General features: G+C 50.6%; 2 protein-coding genes across 2 annotated transcripts in view; one reads left to right on the top strand and one right to left on the bottom strand.

Annotated features, from left to right (window-relative positions):
• The window catches only part of Kctd19 (potassium channel tetramerization domain containing 19), a 39,868-nt gene extending 31,956 nt beyond the window's left edge, over positions 1-7,912 (top strand). Inside the window, exons 8-16 of the mRNA XM_023709312.1 lie at positions 226-326; positions 2,295-2,437; positions 2,647-2,730; positions 3,002-3,116; positions 3,507-4,134; positions 6,064-6,255; positions 6,427-6,581; positions 6,891-6,992; positions 7,808-7,912. Coding sequence (XP_023565080.1) covers positions 226-326; positions 2,295-2,437; positions 2,647-2,730; positions 3,002-3,116; positions 3,507-4,134; positions 6,064-6,255; positions 6,427-6,581; positions 6,891-6,992; positions 7,808-7,912 — 1,625 coding nt within the window. The remainder of the gene's footprint in view (positions 1-225; positions 327-2,294; positions 2,438-2,646; positions 2,731-3,001; positions 3,117-3,506; positions 4,135-6,063; positions 6,256-6,426; positions 6,582-6,890; positions 6,993-7,807) is intronic.
• Positions 7,913-8,123: 211 nt separating this feature from the next.
• On the bottom strand, positions 8,124-17,165 carry Plekhg4 (pleckstrin homology and RhoGEF domain containing G4). The gene is made up of 21 exons (XM_023709311.1): positions 16,712-17,165; positions 16,468-16,563; positions 16,270-16,393; positions 16,092-16,185; positions 15,940-16,014; positions 15,743-15,859; positions 15,480-15,578; positions 15,245-15,393; positions 14,962-15,100; positions 14,747-14,863; positions 13,000-13,182; positions 12,245-12,750; positions 11,926-12,172; positions 11,133-11,222; positions 10,827-11,048; positions 10,569-10,739; positions 10,315-10,492; positions 9,442-9,558; positions 9,079-9,315; positions 8,881-8,996; positions 8,124-8,705 (listed from the first exon to the last, which is right to left on the bottom strand). Exons 1-21 carry the CDS (start codon positions 17,163-17,165, stop codon positions 8,700-8,702), a joined length of 3,537 nt encoding a protein of 1,178 aa, XP_023565079.1. The 3' UTR covers positions 8,124-8,699.
• Positions 17,166-18,249: the final 1,084 nt, after the last annotated feature.

The raw sequence follows: 18,249 nt of genomic DNA on the forward strand, positions 1-18,249 counted from the left end.
AAGCCCACCTCACCCCCCCAAGAACCTGTATTGTGAGCAGCACCAGGAAAGATTTGTTGGGAATTTCTATTCTTTCTCAGAGTGAGCAATAGATTCTGTTGCCCATAGTGGGAAATACAATAATGAAGATAGGGAGTCTTAACATGCAACACAATGCTGACCAAAATGTCCTACCTGATTTTAATTCTGGACATATGATATGTTCTCTCTCACTGGTTTCCATAGATGAGTGGACGGCAGAGATCACTGTGTATTCCCCCCAACAGATCATCAAGGTTTATGTTGGAAGTCACTGGTATGCAACCACCCTGCAGACCCTGTTGAAGGTACTGCTACCCCCAGATGCCCTGTTCCACTTTGGCTTTCCCTTGTGAGCTGCTCCCCTCTGTGCTCCTACACAGCCTCCAGAACCTGCTTAAGACTTTACTTCAATGCCACTACACAGAATTAGCAGAAATCCTATGAGCAGATAAGGAAAAACTTGAGTGATTGTAGGAAAATGAATACACCTTGAGACTGTAATGTTAAGTGAAATAATTGTGATACACAAACGAATATCACATGGTTTCTCTTATATGAGAAATCCAAGTTATAAAAAACAAAGTAAAAGATAATAGGAAGAGGGGGATAGATTTTTCTCAAATGGGAAAGGGATCAAGAGTTGGGGAAGGGGAAGGAGGAGAGGGAAAGGAGATAAAGAAAGGAATTAAAAGTGTTATGTACAGGTGCAAACTCCACACAAGGACTGTAAATATTATGTACTACACCCTTTTGGCCAGAACCACCATCTTCCAGTAATTTGCCAAAATGACTAACACAAGGGCAAGAGGAGGGGAACCTGGTCTATGTTTTCCAGGCTTTTTAGGCAACATGGGGTTGTGCCTTTGGCCACATGCATGCGAATCTACAAAGAGGGTGATATTGTAAACATCAAGGGAATGGGTACTGTGCAAAAAGGAAGGCCTCACAAATGTTACCATGGCAAAACAGGAAGAGTCTATGTTACCCAGCATGCTGTTGGCATTGTTGTAAACAAGCAAGTTAAGGGCAAGATACTTGCCAAGAGGATAAATATGGATATTGAGCACCTTAAACACTCAAAAAGTCGTGGTAGCTTCCTGAAAGGTATCAAGGAAAATTATCAGAAAAAGAAGGAAGTCAAAGAGAAAGGTACCTGGGTTCAACTGAAGTGCCAGCCTGCCCTTCGCAGAGAAGCGCACTTTGTGAGGACCAATGGGAAGGAGCCTGAGTTGTTGGAACCTATTCTCTATGAATTCATGGCATAAATTGGGGATGTTGCTCTGCCATTCAGTACCTAATTGCCAGCTTAAGTGTTCTAGGTGCTATGTAAAAATAAAATCATCCTGTGTTGTAAGGGTGGTTTTCTTAGTTGAACAGGTATGTGGTGCCTTCTTACCTCAGAAATATTTGCAGCAGGGGCTGGGGAGATGGCTCAGTGGAATAAGTGCTTCCCTGGCAAGCGCAAGGGCCTGAGTTCAATCTCCAGTTCCTCAAAAAAAAAAAAAAAAAAAAAAAAAAAAAAATTTGCAGCAGATTTTCACTGTACCTAGACTGTACCTAGTAATTTTGTCTAGTCTTTACTCTTCAGTGTTTTTCTTTTCTTTTCTTTTTTTCCTTTCTTTTTTTTGGTGGAACTGGGGATTGAACTCAGACCATTGCACTTGCCAGGTAAGCACTTATTCTACTGAGCTATCTCCCTGGCCTCACTTCAGTGTTTTTCTTGCTGAAAGATATTGCTGAGTTATTGTGCAGGTGTATACCCAAATATTCAAATATTTATAAAATATTTATATTGACTTGAAGATCCTATAAATCATCATAGGGAAAAGATGTATCAAAACAAATGGAAGTCACTTCAGAAACAAATGTAAGTCCATTTCAGTTAAATAAATTGTTTAAAGCAAAAAAACCCAACATTATATACTACAAGCATGTACTGATGAGAAAAAAATTCCATGAATTTGTGAATGAGCACAAATTGAATAAGCACCATGCTGAGTAGACCTTGGTTGTATGGCAGGGAGGAGGTCAGTTCTGGGGGGCCTGAAGCAAGGAGACAGGATAGGGTTCTGGATGCTGTTGGGGGTCATCTACAGGCCAGCAAACCCTGGCAGAGATGGGGTATTCCTCCCCACTGTGCCTCCCAGTTGCCAAAGAGAGGTAGAAATCTAAAGCCTCTGGTGTGGTTGTGCAAATTGACTGACCTACCCCTGTCTAAAGACCTAGCCCTGTGACTAAGGATTCTGTTATCCTCCCAACCTCACCCTTTCCAGTATCCAGAACTGCTGTCAAACCCTCAGAGAGTGTACTGGATTACATATGGACAGACCCTGCTCATCCACGGGGATGGTCAAATGTTCCGACATATTCTCAACTTCCTGAGACTTGGAAAACTGTTCTTACCATCTGAATTTAAGTAAGCAAAGCAAGGAAATCATATGATGAAATCAGTAAGGGTCATTCCTTCTACAACAGAGGAAATCCCAGTTTGCACCCTTCAGGGAAGAGGGTTCCATTATTTCCAAAATGGGTACTATTGTTCAAGGCAGCTTCTCTGGGAACTTGTACACCCCCCAAACACTCCCACTCCAACTGCCCAGTCTGATGTCTCCTTGTCACTTGCAGGGAATGGCCTCTTTTCTGCCAGGAGGTGGAAAAATACCACATCCCATCTCTCTCAGAAGCCCTTGCAGAATGTGAGGCATACAAGTAAGAAAACTTTTCTTGGGACTTTATGTTTAGAGTTTGGACCTTTATATTTCTCTCGGAAATGCTAAATCTCTCCGGCTAGTGGGACTTGTATTCCTTGGGTTGAGGAAGTGAAATAGATTGAGAATTGGCTAATGGCCTAAGCAAAACCATTTAAAAGCCCCCTTTCCTCCACTGTCATTAATGTCCCACCAAAGGACAGACCTAACCAACTTGCTGGTGGGCTGATAGGAGATTCTACTCACTAAACAACTCCTCTTGCTCTCTGCAGAACATGGATCCAGGAGAAAGAATCTGAAAATGAAGAATCCTTTCCCAACAGGAAGCTGCACATAGTGACAGAAGGGCAAGGGTCACTGGTGGAGTTCAGTAGGGATGCTAAGGAAGTAAGCCCTAGTCTTCTTTAGTTGATGCCATCTTCCAAGAATACTACTAGAGGGCTAGAAGTGGGATGCGGGGTTGAGGTGTGGGTAAGGAAAAGAGCTGGGCCTACACAGTTTCCTAGTACATGATTTTGTTTCTGAATCTTTGAGGCCTGGGGATGTGCTGGCCATTTGTGACCTGGCATGCTGAAAATCTCTTCTATTAGAGTGTGAGCACCCTCTATACTAGCACCATCCCAACTCAGACTGAACAAAGCTAAATGGGTAACCCATGTTAGGGATACAATTGTTCTAGGTGAGCAGTAGAGTTTTGGAGGCCCAGCTTAGTAGGTCTTAGGTGACGCTTTTGTGACAATACACTTGCCCAGGTCTACTATGTCCTTCCCTCCTCAGACTACAGCCTGCATGCCAGTGGACCTCCAAGATTGCAGTGACAAGACTCTATGGACCAAGAACAAGGGGAACCCGGCCAGATCTAGCCAGTTAGAAGAGTCTGAGCAGTACACCCGGACCATCCAGGTCTCCCTATGCCGAAATGCCAAGAGGGCAGACAACTCCAGCACATACTCACAGTGCTCTGGCTTGTGTGCCAACCCCAGACACTGGGGTGGCCACTCTGAGAGTTCTCCCAAAAAGAAGTGTACCACAAACAACTTCACACAGAAATCTGAAACCAAAGACCCTCCTGTGACCCCCATGCAAAAACTGATCTCCCTGGTGAGGGAATGGGACATGGTCAATTGCAAACAGTGGGAATTCCAGCCACTGACAGCCTCCCGGAACAGCTCCTTGGAAGAGGCAGCCCCACCTCTGCCCCCAGAAAGTGAGTCTGCTTCTGAGCCCAATACCTCAGCTGCCTGGAAAAGCCATTCCATAGCCTCAGAGAAGGATCCAGGTGCCCAGGCAGGAGTTGGAACAGCAGCACAAGACAAAGGGCCAGAACCAACCTTTAAGTCATATTTCCCCACAAAAAGAGCTGTGGCTCTGAAGGACTGGGGCAAGCAGAAGCCAAAGGACAGAGGTGAGTCCTACCTCATGCATTTAAAAAAAATTTCAATCTTTTATTTATTTGTTTTTGGTACAGGGTCTTGCTACACAGCTCAGACTCATAGGGATCCTCCTATCTCAGCCTCTCCAGCACTGGGATTACAGGTGTGCACCACCATGCCTAGTTTTGGTAGCTGGCATGCCATGGGGCCTGCACAACACATGGTACTGGGATTGAACCAGGTCTTTCTGCTTGTCAGGCAGGTGCTTAGAACATGAGCTATCTCCCCAGCCCCCTGTCTCATTCTTGACCTAAGTCTCCCTTACAACAGAGAAGGCAGACTCCTTGGCTAAGTCAACAGGAAGTTAGTGACAAGGGGGACTAAAGCTGCCCACTCAGGGCCAACTCTGTGGCAGGCAGCAGACACAGATATGAGTGGTGAATTTGTATGGCTTGCAAGGCCTAGAGACTCAGAGTGAAGGCAGCACTTTGGGAAGGAGAAGCACAAAGGAGGCAAGGAGCTGGGGAGTCCTCACACCAGAGAGGGAAAGTGTAGGGTCCTTGTGGAAGAAAACAATGATATAGCTAGAAGGCTGGCTTCCCATGCAGAGAAGCCACACAAATAAGGCTAAAGATTGGAGATGTCAGGCGCCATCATGTGAGCTCAAAATTTTGTGTTCTGCTCTGACTCTGAGGCAGGTGGCAGCCCCTAAAGGATTTTAATCAAGGGAAGGCAGGGTCAGATGTGTACTTCAGAAACTTGCTCAGGAGCAGAGTACGGCAGCTGCATAGGACTGTGTCAGAGCCCTGAGTTCAACAGGAAGATGAATGGGCTTGGGTGAGGAGGACTGATGGAAAAAACAATCCATCTAGGAGAAAAGCAAGCACGTAAGATAGAGGGACATCAGGTGGACAGCCCAGGAGATGGAAGGGCCTGTGGAGGTGGGGCTGAAGAGAATGGGGAGGGGGAGACAGCCAGGGAAATGTTGAGAACTGTCGAGCCGAGCCATTTCCTATGCTGTCTCAAAAGCCTTCCTATAGGACTGTCACCTTCCCTTCCTCCCCTGTAGCTCAGGTCCTGCTTAAACGGGCCCTCTTGTGAGCCCCAAATTAGGGTTACAATCATCTACTCTTTGAGAATGGACATATGTGAAAGTCTGGCCCCAAAAGATCCTTTTATTTTTATTATCTTATAAAGATTCTCAGGGGGCTGGAGAGATGGCTCAGTGGTCTAAAGCACCTACTTGAAACAAGCTTGGCAAAGCACAGGGACCGCGGTTCGATCCCCAGCACCACATGCCAGCCAGACCCGCCCCCTGGTGGGCTAAGCTGGCCACACACACACACAATAAATAAATGTAATAAATAAAAATAAATAAATATTTAAAAAAATAAATAAATAAAGATTCTCAGGCCTCTACTGATTTGGATGAACCCAGGACTTTATGAATGTAAGGCCCCTGCCACAGAGCTACATTCCAGCCCTTTTTACTTTTTGAGACAAGGTCTCACAAGTTTCAACCTGGGCTGGAACTTGAGATTGTCCTGCCTTGTAGCTGGGATTACAGGTGTGTACCACCACTGTATTCCGTGTAACCCATGCTCTGCTGTCCACTGGGTTTTGTTGACCATAGTTCATACTAGTCTTAGTTCAAGAGAGGAATTTGGAGAGTTCCTTGGAGTTCTGAAATTCAAGATTTAGCTTGCAAAGATTCCAGCGAAATGAAGAGAGGCCAGGTCCTACAGTGACACTTCTGAGAAGCCAGAGGCCTTTGGAAGGTTGGAATGGCAGAAATCCCCTCCCTGCCTGGATCTTGAACCTGAGGGGTGTTTGTTTTCCAGCACCAGGGATGGAATTTGGGATTTTATGGTTGCCAGGAAAAGCTGCGGAGTTATCTCCCTGGCTCCCGAACCTGAGTTCTTAAGAAATATAAGAAGAGCATCCTCTTCTTGTTTCCACAGAAAGCCCCGCTTCTGAGCAGTTTCTGCTTAATGCCAATGGAATGGACAACCCTGGAGTCATCCTCAAAGTGACTCACCCTCCTGTGGTGGGTAGCGATGGCTCCTGCATGTTCTTTGAGGACAGCATCATCTACACCACACAGATGGACAACCTTAGACACATATCATTGACAGCTAGCCACCATCCCCGAGGTGAGACTCTGGAACTGTGCCTGGCCTGGGACTTCATTGTGGAGGTGCTGGAGCCCCCATCCAGGGTACTATAGGACAAGGCATCTCCTGGAAGCCCCTAAGCTCTCCACTTTCGTGGTGGTCTCCAAGGCTGTGAGTAGCCACGACCATATCCACTCTTCTTCTCCACAGAGGTGACTTTCCTGAGTTTCTCGCTGTCTTGGGAAGAGATGTTTTATGCACAGAAATGTCACCGCTTTCTGACTGACATCATCCTGGATTCCATCAGGCAAAAGGATCCCAAAGCCATCACATCCAAAGTGATCTCTCTGGCCAGTGGGCTGTGGGTATGTGTGACAGGACACAGACCCTGAGGCACCCTGTACCTTCTCTGCCTGACCCCTGCCCCTGCAGTAAGTGGTAAGAGGAAATAAGCTGAGGGGGGTTAAGTACAAAGAGGCAGAGGGTGGTAGAAAGGGCAGAGACAAAAAGGCAGGCAGTTTCATCTAGACCAAGCACTGGCCATTAGGTAGATCTGGAGTACCTGTTCCTAACCTCTGTAGCTCCTGCAGGCCCAGGGAAGTCCTTTTTCTGCACATCATTCTGAGGGACTGGGAGAGGTTCATACTTTGTCTGACTGTGAGTTCTCCTGGCAGACACTAAACATCAGCCCCAAGCAGTTTGTGATGGATCTGCTGGCTATCACAGGTTTCAAGGATGACCGGCACACCCAGGAGCGCCTTTACAGCTGGGTAGAGGTGAGGCTCCCCTGCACCCCTAGGAATGGCAACCTGTGGACAATCTTGCTGCACAGGGGCCAGTCTAGCAATGTCCAGAAGAGTAGGAGGCAGGCTACTAGGCCACTGGTCCCTGGTCCCGGGGGAGGAGGGTAGGGTGAAGGAATACTAGTTGAAATTCATCAATCCAGAGTAGTCAAAAAAGCAACATTTAGGCCACTGGTCTTTGTAGTTTTCCTCCAAAGATAACAACTCTGCCTTTATCCCTTAACTACCCTGGCCATGCTTGAGGAAACATGGTATAAAGCCAAGGCTTACATCTGCAGAAGTCAGACCTTTTCAAGCAGTGTACCTCACCTACTCAGCTATAATCTTTTATTTAAGCTGCTTTAAAGCATTCTTTGTAAAGAAAAAGGAAATGTTTAATAACTTTTGGATCTTTAAATAATTTCAGCATTAGCTAATTTCTCATTAATCTGGCATTTCTGTAATCTGTTTATTGTAACAAAATTCACCATAAAAAAAAAAACTAGTATCCATTACTATTAGCCTATTGGCCTACTATTACCTATTGTTTATAAAACTGAGGTTAGCAAAGCTCAAAACATTTTTTTGAGCATTTGGTCTTTCTGCTCAGTTCTTTGGTAACCATTCCTAGCCCCAGACCTGGGAGATGTCTTTGGGCAGAACTGAGCCCTAGAGCACCAAACATCACCAAGGGCGGGGGGGGGGGGGGGGGGCTGTCCCTGCTCCTACCTGGATGAGAGAACCTCACTCATGAGCTAAAGTAGGCAACTGGCCATGAATTCAGGACTAAGTCAGGCCTTTCCTTGCAGCTCACACTGCCTTTTGCCAGGAAATATGCCCGCTGTGTGGACCTGCTCATTCAGAGAGGCCTGTCCAGGTCTGTCTCTTACTCTCTCCTGGGCAAGTACTTATAAGACGTATAGAGTACCCAGAGGCACTGTGCCTTGCAGGTACCCACAGGTCAAAGTTCACTTTAACTGGGAAAGCTCCAGAATGCATGTCCCCACCCAAACATACAAATCAGTCTAGTTTTTTGTTTGTTTTTGTTTTATTATAAATGAATAAAATTATAAATCACAACTCAAAGGCCTGAAACTCCTCTGAGATACCAGTGAGAAAATACTAGACAACTCCACAGAGAGCTGTTCAATAGGCATTAAGTCAAAATAATGACACTAGTCCAGAAAATAACTCACTGGCCTGGAGACCCAGGACAGGCAAGGCCAAGGGCCTAATAAGGTGGGGTGGTCCTTGGGCGAGTGATCAGCATTAAGGCCAGAGATTGTGGAATAGCTGCTTGGAACTCACCTATGTCTCTCCTCTGGATTAGGGTAAGCAGTAACTGCCCAGAGCCATGTGGTGCCCCACCAACCTAGAGCATGGAAATACCTGCTCTCTTTCCTTGCCTTTTCCTAATTTACAACTAGGGTAGGAGCTGGAGAGGGGACAGGAGAAGAAGAGATGAGGCCAGGAACCTGGGCCAGAGTGTGTTTTCAGGCTTTGCAGCCAGACTGTCCTGCAAAACACCTAGGCCAGTTGGTCAATGGCCACAGAAATTAGAAAGAATAGTTAACATGGCTGTACATATAGGTGGTGGAATAAGATGGCCCAGGAGCCAGCGATGCCCTGGTCATGCAGATCTAGTCAGATGATAATGTTCCTTGGAGCTTCTGGATCCACTGCTCCCCTTCAAGCCTGGGCTCAGACCTGTGGTGCCAGGTCAAGCATGAAGACCTGCTTTACCAGTTCTAGGTTCAGGGGACAAATGTCTCTGGGGAAAGGTTCTAGCCTACCCACCACCAGCCTCATCTAAAGGAAAGGCAGCCATTGCCCAGCTTGGGCTGGCAAGGGACTGATGGGCATAAAGCAAAATGGTACTTACATAGGACAAGTCCTCAAGTCCTTTGTCTAGGGCTTGCCCTGACACACAGCTGCTGTCAGAGCCACTAGAGCCACTGGCTGATGGGCACTGGGATGAGACTTCTGAGTCCTCAGGAGCTAGAGGGAGGGAGACTGGGTGAGTTGTCAGCTGGTTGGCCCAGACCCAGGGGTCCCTCCTCCTTGCTAAACTCAGACATACTCAGAGAGGGCTGGCTGCCCAGTTCCACCTCGGCCTCCAACGTTGTTTCCTCTGGGAAGTTGGGGGGGTACCAAGGCCAGCGGACACCGGGAAGAGCAGGGTCTCTGTACAGGTGTAGGTTGAGGGACCCCAAAACAGAGCAAGAGGCAGGGTCTCCAGGAACAGAGTTTGAGGCCCCCAAATAGGCACTCTCATAGTCCAGTGGGGCCACAGCAATGGAGGCCCGAGAGCGAACTTCTGCATAACAAAGAGTCAGGTTGGGACAGGCCAGAGCCCAGTTTGGCCTGAGGTTCCCAGAGGAACAAAGACCAGTGACTCCCACAGAGCTTTCCCCAGCCCCAGCCCCAGCAGCCTGCCTGCTACCTCGGCACTTTAGGACATAGTTGATGCTGCGGTCGTTGATAGCTTCCTCACTGGGTGCAATGTCCTGGAAGGCCTTGTTTCCTACACCCATGGAGACCATCTCAGCCATGCGTACCTCTGAGTAGAAAGTAGGTATAAGTGACACATCGCTGGGTGATATCTGGGAAGTCTTCCCTATATATCCATATGCTATCAATTAACCACCATGTGCATTGAGGCTTCCTGATGCCAGGTTCTGTCCTCATAATGATTTCATAGGGTAGGTATCATAAACTCCCCTTTAAAGATGAGTCTCCTGGGCTGGTGAGATGGCTCAGTGGTCTAAAGTACCTACTTGGAACAAGCTTGGCAAAGCACAGGGACCGCGGTTCAATCCCCCAGCACCACATGCCAGCCAGCCCCGCCCCTGGTGGGCTGAGCTGGCCACACACACACACACACACACACATAAATAAATAAATAAATAAATAAATAAATAAAGATGAGTCTCCTGACCCAGCGTGGTGGTGCACACTTGTAATCCCAGCACTTGAGAAGCTGAGACAGGAGGATCACTGCAAGTTCAAGACTAGCGTGGGCTACAAAGTGAGCTCAAGACCAACCTGAACTACACAGTCAGACCCTATCTCAAAAAGATGAAAAAAAAAAAACAAAACAGTCCCACGATACTCAGAAGTTAGTACTATGTCCAAAGCCACGGAAAGTGACAGGAAGACTGCAGGATTATGAAGTTCCTTCCCATGAACTGGAGGCTACTGCTGGACCACCTCCTCTTTATCAAGCTTTTCCAGTCTGCTGGATCCTCCCTGGGCTCTTAGGAGGCAAAATTATCTGAGAAGGGGGGCATATGGTAATGTAGGGGGAGGTACCCACCTTTGTTGTGAACAGCCTGCCTCCAGAGTAGGCGGGAGATGTCAGTTGTCCAGGCCTGCTTGGTGTCCAAGCTGGAGGCCTGTAGCACAAAGGTGTCCCTGGCCTTGCGCCGGCGGAACCAGATCTCAAAGCGCAGTTTGCTATCCCCACAGCACTCAGTGAGGCCAAGGTCTGCCATCTGTGTGGCCAGAAGACAGGGCTGGTGAGGCACAGGCAGGAGCCGGTGGAGAGGGGACAACGTCAGATGAACCTACCTTGAAGGAACGCTTGTAGGTAAATGTGTCAACACCTGTGGACCCACGCCGAGGCTTGCTGAAGAGCAACAGCTCCTCAAAGAGGAAAACACGGCGCAGGGACTTGTGGCGCCCAGTACGCACCATGAACTCATCCTGTCGCACCAGTTGCCCCTGCTCCTTGAGGTTAACCTGCAAAGCTGGGATCTTATGGGTGCCTGGCCCTCCTCTCTTCTTCCACACCCACAGAACCTACCCACCGTGACCTGGATGACTTACATCACAGCCCTGGATGGCATCCATGGCAAGCAGATCATTGCCGTGTCGCAACTGGAAGTGTACAAGGCTCTGGGCCGCCTGCAAAGCATTCAGCTCTTGCACAGGGCCCCCGCAGGCCCGCGCCAGCTCCTGCAGCAGCAATGCATACTTGCTCATGCGCTGGATGGGCTTCAGCAGGTAGGAGGCCAAGTCCAGTTGGTCTCCTAGGGCTTGTTGCTTGTCCTGTCAGCAGCAGGGGAGACCACTGAGTGGTTTTAGAGTACACTGCACATCCCCCTACTTCCCTGCAGTCTTGGGCTTTCATACCTTGAAGAAGGCATGACCATAGCTGGTCATCAAGGCATCAGAACGAGGCTTATTCTTGCTGTAGAGTGCATACATCCCAAACTGCACCCTCTGCAAGGACATACAGCTCAACCAAGGTGCGAGGGACCCAGCAGTCCCCTCCCCAGCCCAATCATTCTCTTAGCTTGAAAAAGACCAAAAAATGCCAAAAGGTAGCTTTTAGGGCACTCTGCCCAGATCCTGTTTTGAATGAGGGGTGACTGGTGAGATCAGACACTGCAGAGGGGGTGTTCCCAGAGAGGAAGTCCAGCTCCCTCTCCACTGCAAACTGGGCCTCTGCAGTGAGCTCTGCCCCTCCCATGGCTCTGAGACCATCTCTCTGATCTCAGTGCCCTCAGACTCGTGCTCACTCACCACTCTCAGCCACGCTCACCTTGATTACCAGGCTTCTTTCCTGCCACAGACTCTGCACTTATTCTTTCCTGAGGTGGAGCTCTCTTACTCTGGCTCTTCCCAGTTCAAACATTCGCTCCTCAGAGACCATTTCTCACTGCTCTAAAGTAGGAACTCTGCATGATCTATAACCTACAGGCACTGTCCTGGTTATTTAACTCCCAGCCCCAACTATAACCTGGAATTATCTTTTACTCTTGTAAGTCTCCTCTACCAAACTAAAACCATCCTGAGATGCAGTGATCTTGTAGGCCTCATAGCTGTACCCATCACAGAGCCTGCCTAGTACTAAGCATATGCCCAACAGCTTTTTGGGGAGTATGGCCAAATCAGCTGGGTCTGTGTGACCAGTGAGGCTTACGTGGCGCAGGAAGGCATAGGCTACTCGAGGTGGGTGTCGGGTACAAGCCTCCAGTTCACGCAAAAAGAAATGGCAGTGGAAGTCCCGCAGCTTCTCCAGGTTGCCAAAGAGGTGGGCACGCTGGCCTCGGAGGCCTTGAGGTACATCAGGGCGATCCAGCTCAGGGAAGTAGTTCTCTATGGTATAGTCAAGGGCCCGGACATACTCTCGCTCTGTGGTCACCATCTCTGCCAGCACCAGCTGTAGCCTACCGGGTAGATACAGTCAAGACCCAAGTCATCTACCCTCCACTGTTCCCTGCTCTGCCCATTGCCTGTACCTGTTGGTGCTTCTGAAGTCAGAGGTGCCTGGTGGAGGCATAGTAGTTGAAAATAACCTGGGCTGGGGACCTTCTCCAGCTTCTAGTCCACAGCAGGCAGCAATGGTGGTGGCACGGTGGCAGTGGTTGACACGCTCACTGAGACTCTGCCCCAGATTTTGATCAAAGCTATAAGATTTCCTCAGTGGAGGGGTGACAGGTGCTATAGGGACCCTGCTGATGCACAGGGTTGCTGTGCTGCCTGGCAGTGCTGGCTTCAAAGCAGCCTCTAGCTTCTGGTCCAGGGCCAGCCAGGTGTCCTGACACTGTGCCCAGGCTAAGCGACATTCCTGGCGAATGTCCTCTGAGCCCAGACCTGTGGCTAAAGCCCACATTTTTCGGAAGTGAGCAGGAGGCAAGTCAGGGTGCCTGGTCCAGTGCAGTTGCAGCTGCTTCAGCACAACCCGTGGATGCTCCTGCTCTAGCTCTGCTAGGACTCGCTGTCCTGCTTCAGCCCACGTTGAAGCCTGCAACATGGAGGCCAGGCAGACATGAGAGGGAAACCCCAGCAAGTCCAACACACCTACTCTATGAGCCCCCTGGATTCCAGGAGGCTGGTCCTAGGCCATGTCCCTGAAGCTGGGTTTTGGGGTCAGACTAAAGATAAGGGAAAAGAAGAGGCATGACAAACAGAAGATATGAGGCTGCTGTGGGGTTACAACAGCCACAGATTTGGCCCTATAACCATAAAGCCAGGGACAGGACTCCTTACCCACCTGCTTGAAAAACTGAAACAGCTTTTCAGCATCTGCAAGACGCTGGCGCCGCTGGGCCAAAGCTCTGGAGAATTCTGTCAGCTGAGCCTGCAGGGCCAGAAACCGTGCCCCAGGCGCACCCAGGTCAGCTGCCTCCCAGCCAGCCAGTGGCTGCAGAAACTTCTCTCCTTGCTTGATCTGTTCCTGCAGAGAGAGATTGGACTTAGCTAGACCAAGCCTGGCAGTCTGGGCCCAAATCCACATCTTTTCCGCTCACATCTACATGTCATCAAGTCTCCCATGGGGCCCTTCCACCACCTAACCCAGCCTCTACTGCCCCTCTTACCTTCCTTTCAGAAACATTCAGTTTTCTCTCTCCTGAGTTGATCCCTCCCCCTCTCCTGATTTTCCTTATCCTTCCCAGTGGTTCCTCCTCCCATTCCCCTACCAGAAGACCAGGGCACTCTTTCCCCCAGGAAACCTCGTGTGAGGAACACCCCAACCAAACGTCGTCCACACACTCACAGCCACCAAATGCCCTCTCCAGCTAGACTCCTTCTCTGAGTTCTAGACCCATGAATCCTCTTCTTCCTGCCATCTAACAGCACATCTAAAAAGCCAGGCATAATGGTGAATGCCTGTAATCCCCGCACTCAGGATGAGGCAGGAGGATCACTGCGAGTTTAAGACCAGCCTGGGTTACAAAGTGAATTCAAGCCCAGTCTGAACTGCATGGTGAGATCCTGTCTCAAAAAGACAAAAAAAAAAAAAAAAAAAAAGCATACCTACGACTGACCTTGTGAAAGTCCCTGCCCATCAAGTCCTCAGCCCCTGAGGCCTCTCAGAGAACAGCACCCATTCATCCTTACAGCTGCCCTCTCCCTATACTACCATACGGATGCACCATCAAGTCCTGCAAACTTTCATATCTGCCTCTCCTGTCCTTTTCCTGGCCAAAGAAAGCCCTACAGCCAACTCTCTAAGCCAATGCATTCCATATCCAAGGATTTAACTAACTTCATATTGAAAATATCTGGGGAAAATTTTCATTTGTCTTAAACATGTTCAGACTTTTTCTTGTCATTATTCCCTAAACAATAGTAACACATAGCATCTATACTGTATCAAGTATTATAAATAAGCCAGAGATGATTTGAAGTATATAGAGGAATATGTACAGGTCATATGCAAATATTACACACAGATTTAGGCAGCCAGGGCAAGTTCTAGGACAAATGCCCCACAGGCATTTAGAGACAAATGTATTTCCCTCCTGGTCTGTTTCAATTGCTGCTAACTCTCCACATCCATCAAGTAATTATCTACCCAGAAACTAAGACATCTTCCTAGAATAGGAATCTGACTATGCAGCCAGCTTATGTCAACCTTTCACTGCTATCGGGCACAATGATCTGGCTACTAATCAGTCTTCCAGTCTCATCTCATCTCTGCCCACTCTTCCCTTCCTGTTCCACATGTCAACCTCATTGACCTAATGGTTCCTCAGACACATACTTCTTCCTGCCAGAATATCCCTCTGCTCCCAGTCCTCTTCTGGAAGATCAACCCTAACTTAAGTCTTCAGCTCTCAGCTTGAAAATCACCCAAAAGAAGCTTGCCTGACACCTCTGCTGGATCAATTCTTCACACTGACTACCTGACAGTAAATTCCAAGGCAGCAAGGTACTAATTTGCCTTCACTCTCCTGTATCACCATTCCTGCCAAAATGCCCCAATATCTTTAGAGTGAACAAGTGAGTAAACTTACCTGAGCAACCTGGTCTAACTCCCGAAAGGGGCCTTGGGCCTGGAGTAGCATAGCCAGAGAGGGCTCACCTGGCTCCTCCAGGGCTGGCCAGCCTACCTGCTGCAGCCACACTTCAATCTGATGGACACAATTGGGAAAAGGTGAGGAAGGATTCTGTGGGTTTGGATCACACTTGAGGTCAAGGCCAGGGTCCACTCTGAATAAGTAGTTCCCACCTGGTGAAGGCTTTCCTCTCGGGCCTCCAGTGCCTGGAGCAGTTCTAGCGCTTGTACTCGCTGGTTGCTCTGTTGTGTCAGCTGATGCAGCAGTCTATCCACACGGCCATACAGCTCATCAGCCTTGTCCACTGCTAGCCTGGTGCAGGTTACACAGTCTTACCTTGGTCTACTCTACCATGTCCTAATAATTTTGGCTGGTTCTGAACCAGCCAGTTAAGTCCATGGTACACAAATGGTGGGCTGAGCTGGGGGAAGTTCTGGGAACTGGGTTTGTACCTACCCATAGTCTGGGCTCAGAGTAACCTCTGAGACCTCTTGCTTTAGCCACACCATCTCCAAGCCACCCTGACATTGTATCCATGCCAGCTGTGGTGAGTCTAGCACCTGCTGCATCAGGACCTGTACCTGCTGGCGCAGCTGGCCAACTTCCTATGATTGAGGGCAAAAGAGAGCGATGGACATGAGAGACAATGAGTCAGGGAGAATTCATGGAGGTGTTGGAAGGGGACACTTACCCCACACTCTTTGGGCTGAGGCACAACTTTCACACACTTGATGGCCTCCTGAAGCAAGGCACAAACCACCTGGCAGTTCCGCAGTAACACTTCCAGGCGCTGTAAACAGGGATAGATGACCAGAGTGGTGCTGGTCACAGGTCTCCTGGGTTCCATGTCCCTGCAAGCTAGCTTTGCCCTGCTTAAGCCAACCCAGGTGAGGCTCCACCACAAGCCCAAGCTGCCTGTATAACCTCCTCCCAGGTCCCATCGGGTGCACTGACCATCCGGAATTCCAGCCAGTCCTGGTGGCAGTAAGGTAGGCATCCTCCTAGTGAAGTGGGCAATCCTGCAGTGGGGATGTGGGTCACCAAGCTCTGATGAGAGGGCAGGTGCTCAAGCTACAAGTGAAGAAGGTGTTGTGACCCAGGCCTAGATAGAGAAGAACCTACCTCCACCCCAAGCCAACTTGGAATAGTACCTGCAGCCCTGAAGGTACCGCATCTGGTATCTTTCCCACCAGCAGCACCTGGTGCACAGATCCTGGGGCTGCTTCCTGCAAGGAATCAGAGCTCAGCTCTGCCTTTAACTCTGCACAAAAGGAGTGGAGGGGAGCTATGATCCTGTACTCACTTGTAGTTGGCTGAGCCCCCATAGGAGAGAAGACCTTGGGGAACAAATGCGGGCATCAACTAATATGGTCAGTCCCAGGGCCTGTATTTCGGGCCTAAAAGGGGTACACTTCAGATCAGTAAGATTTCCAGGTCCTGACATCTGGCTCAGGCTCACTCCCCAACCTCCTCCCCCAAACCTGGTGATGCTTCGAAGGTAGAGGAGGAGAGAGATGAGTTCACGGCTGCTACACTTGGGGTGAAGCCAGGCTGGGTTGTGGGCACACAGAAGCAGTACTGCTCGGCCTTCTGCATCACGAGTCCCTGTGAGAAGGAGGCAAGTGAACACTTGCCCAGTTGGGCTACCCCATCTCCACAGCTTCTGCCCTCCCAACTACCTGGCAAAGAGGCCATGCCACTGGCCAGCAGCTCCCAGGGAAGGTCTTGGGCTAGGAAGCAGTCAGCAGGCTTTGGTAGACTGGATCTGCTGGAGTCTTGGAAAGGGAAATGGCAGAGTTGTCTGCACTACCCAGAGATCCCTTCATGGACCAGGGTTTCAACGGACTAGAGCCAGAGACCTCCCCATGTTGCAATAGCCACCTTCAGTATTCCCATTCCCTTCCCTAGACCAGCCTCCCTTACCTGCCTCCAGCAGCTTTGGTGATGTCTCTGATAAAGCGTTTCCAATATCCACAAGGTTGTTGTCCAAACCCCCAGGGCCTAAGCCAGCTGGCAATGCCTCACCTAAAGGTGGGTTTCCTACCAAGTCTCCCCCAGGGCTAAAGTGGGAGGTCAGGGGGCACAGGAAGCTGTTTACTCCAGAGGGAAGTGGCTTCTCTGACTGGACTGAAGAGACACCGAAAGTGCTTCTCTGGCTGTCCCTTGACCCATCTGCAGCCTTCTGTTGTGGAGATACTTGTAGTTCCTTGGACAAGGGGCTGCCCTGTAATCTTGGGACACTGGGGTCCTTAACCTGCACCCGGGGAGCTGGATCCTCCTCCCAGGCATCCCGGAAACTGCACACAGCAAACCTCCAGTCAGTGGCCTGGCTCTGAGAACCTGGGGGCTCATCCCTAACCTCCTGGGGCCCTTCCATCACTCCCTGCTAAGGGGCGTCTGCCCCTGACTCGTAGGAGAGTGACTGGGCCTCGGTGCGAAGGTAGGCCCCTCTTCACCCAGGAACTGGACTGAAGACGTTCGGGCACGACTCAGAGGGCAACACCAAGCTGGGTGCCAAGCCACGGGAAGCGCTGAAGGTACCGCAGTTCAGCCCTGGGGAGGGGTAGGAACGTCAGGAGTCTCCCTTCCACTCAGGTCCTCCTCGCGCTCCCGTGAGCCTTTGCCCGAGCGTCCCACCCTCCTCTGACCGGCCTAGATAAACTTCTCAGGTCTGCCCTCGGGGCTGCCTCAAGCCCGCGCTCACGCTGGGGCGTCAGGTCCTGGCCTCGGTGCGGGCGGGCGCGCGCGCGCGCCTCCCTCGCCCTCGGCTCGCACTCACGCCCTCGGACGCGAGCCCTGGAAATGACTGAGCCCCGACGGCGGCGGCGGCGCGACCGCCTGGCATCTGAGGGCGCCACCTCCTGGCGGCAGCAGGGAGGGGAGGGTCGCCGGGTAAGCAGCGCCGCGTCGCCCCCTGGGGCCAAAGGACGGAGTCACAGCACCAGTCCTGAAGACCGACGGCCAGGCAGCCCGCAGAGACCGGGTGCTGGCCTCCCCCTCACCCGCCCGGCGGCTCTCCACCCCCAGCGCCCGCGCACCTGGATCTCTCCGCACGCGCCGGCGTCTCGGTCGGTGCGCGCGGTCGAGGCTGCGCCGAACGGCCGTTCCTGGGGGCCGGGCGCCGGAAGTGGTGCCGCGGGGGTGAGTGAGCCCGGAGCCCTCTGATGGGACGGTGGGGACCTGCGGGGGGTGGGGGTGGGCGGTGGGGACCTGGGGGAGCGGGAACCTCAGTCCAGCTCCCTCGGCAAGAGGATTTCTTGTTCCTCCCAGCCCCCAAAGAAGGCAAGGATGGGCCCAGGCCTCCGAGAAACCCTGGAAAGAGACTCTAAGCCCAGAGCCGCAGCTGGGAGCTGGTACCGAGCATCCGCATGAAGGCAGGGAGTGAGGGGCCCCACCACTGCTGCCCCCATCAGGGTCCCCAGGCTCGTACATCTGTAGTTCGGCTGCACAGTGTGTGGCTG

The sequence above is a fragment of the Octodon degus genome, unplaced genomic scaffold, assembly GCF_000260255.1.
Source record: "Octodon degus isolate 3935 unplaced genomic scaffold, OctDeg1.0 scaffold00011, whole genome shotgun sequence".
Lineage (NCBI taxonomy): Eukaryota > Metazoa > Chordata > Mammalia > Rodentia > Octodontidae > Octodon > Octodon degus.

What these genes read in the sequence shown, in the direction of transcription:
- Plekhg4 (XM_023709311.1), bottom strand. Translation starts at nt 17,165, where the DNA reads ATGGAAGGGCCCCAGGAGGTTAGGGATGAGCCCCCAGGTTCTCAGAGC. An exon ending in TGGCATGGCCTCTTTGCCAG is followed by an intron (nt 16,394 to 16,467) that starts GTAGTTGGGAGG and finishes TCCTTCTCACAG; the next exon opens with GGACTCGTGATGCAGAAGGC. An exon ending in ACTCTGAGCCCAGACTATGG is followed by an intron (nt 15,101 to 15,244) that starts GTAGGTACAAAC and finishes AACCTGCACCAG; the next exon opens with GCTAGCAGTGGACAAGGCTG.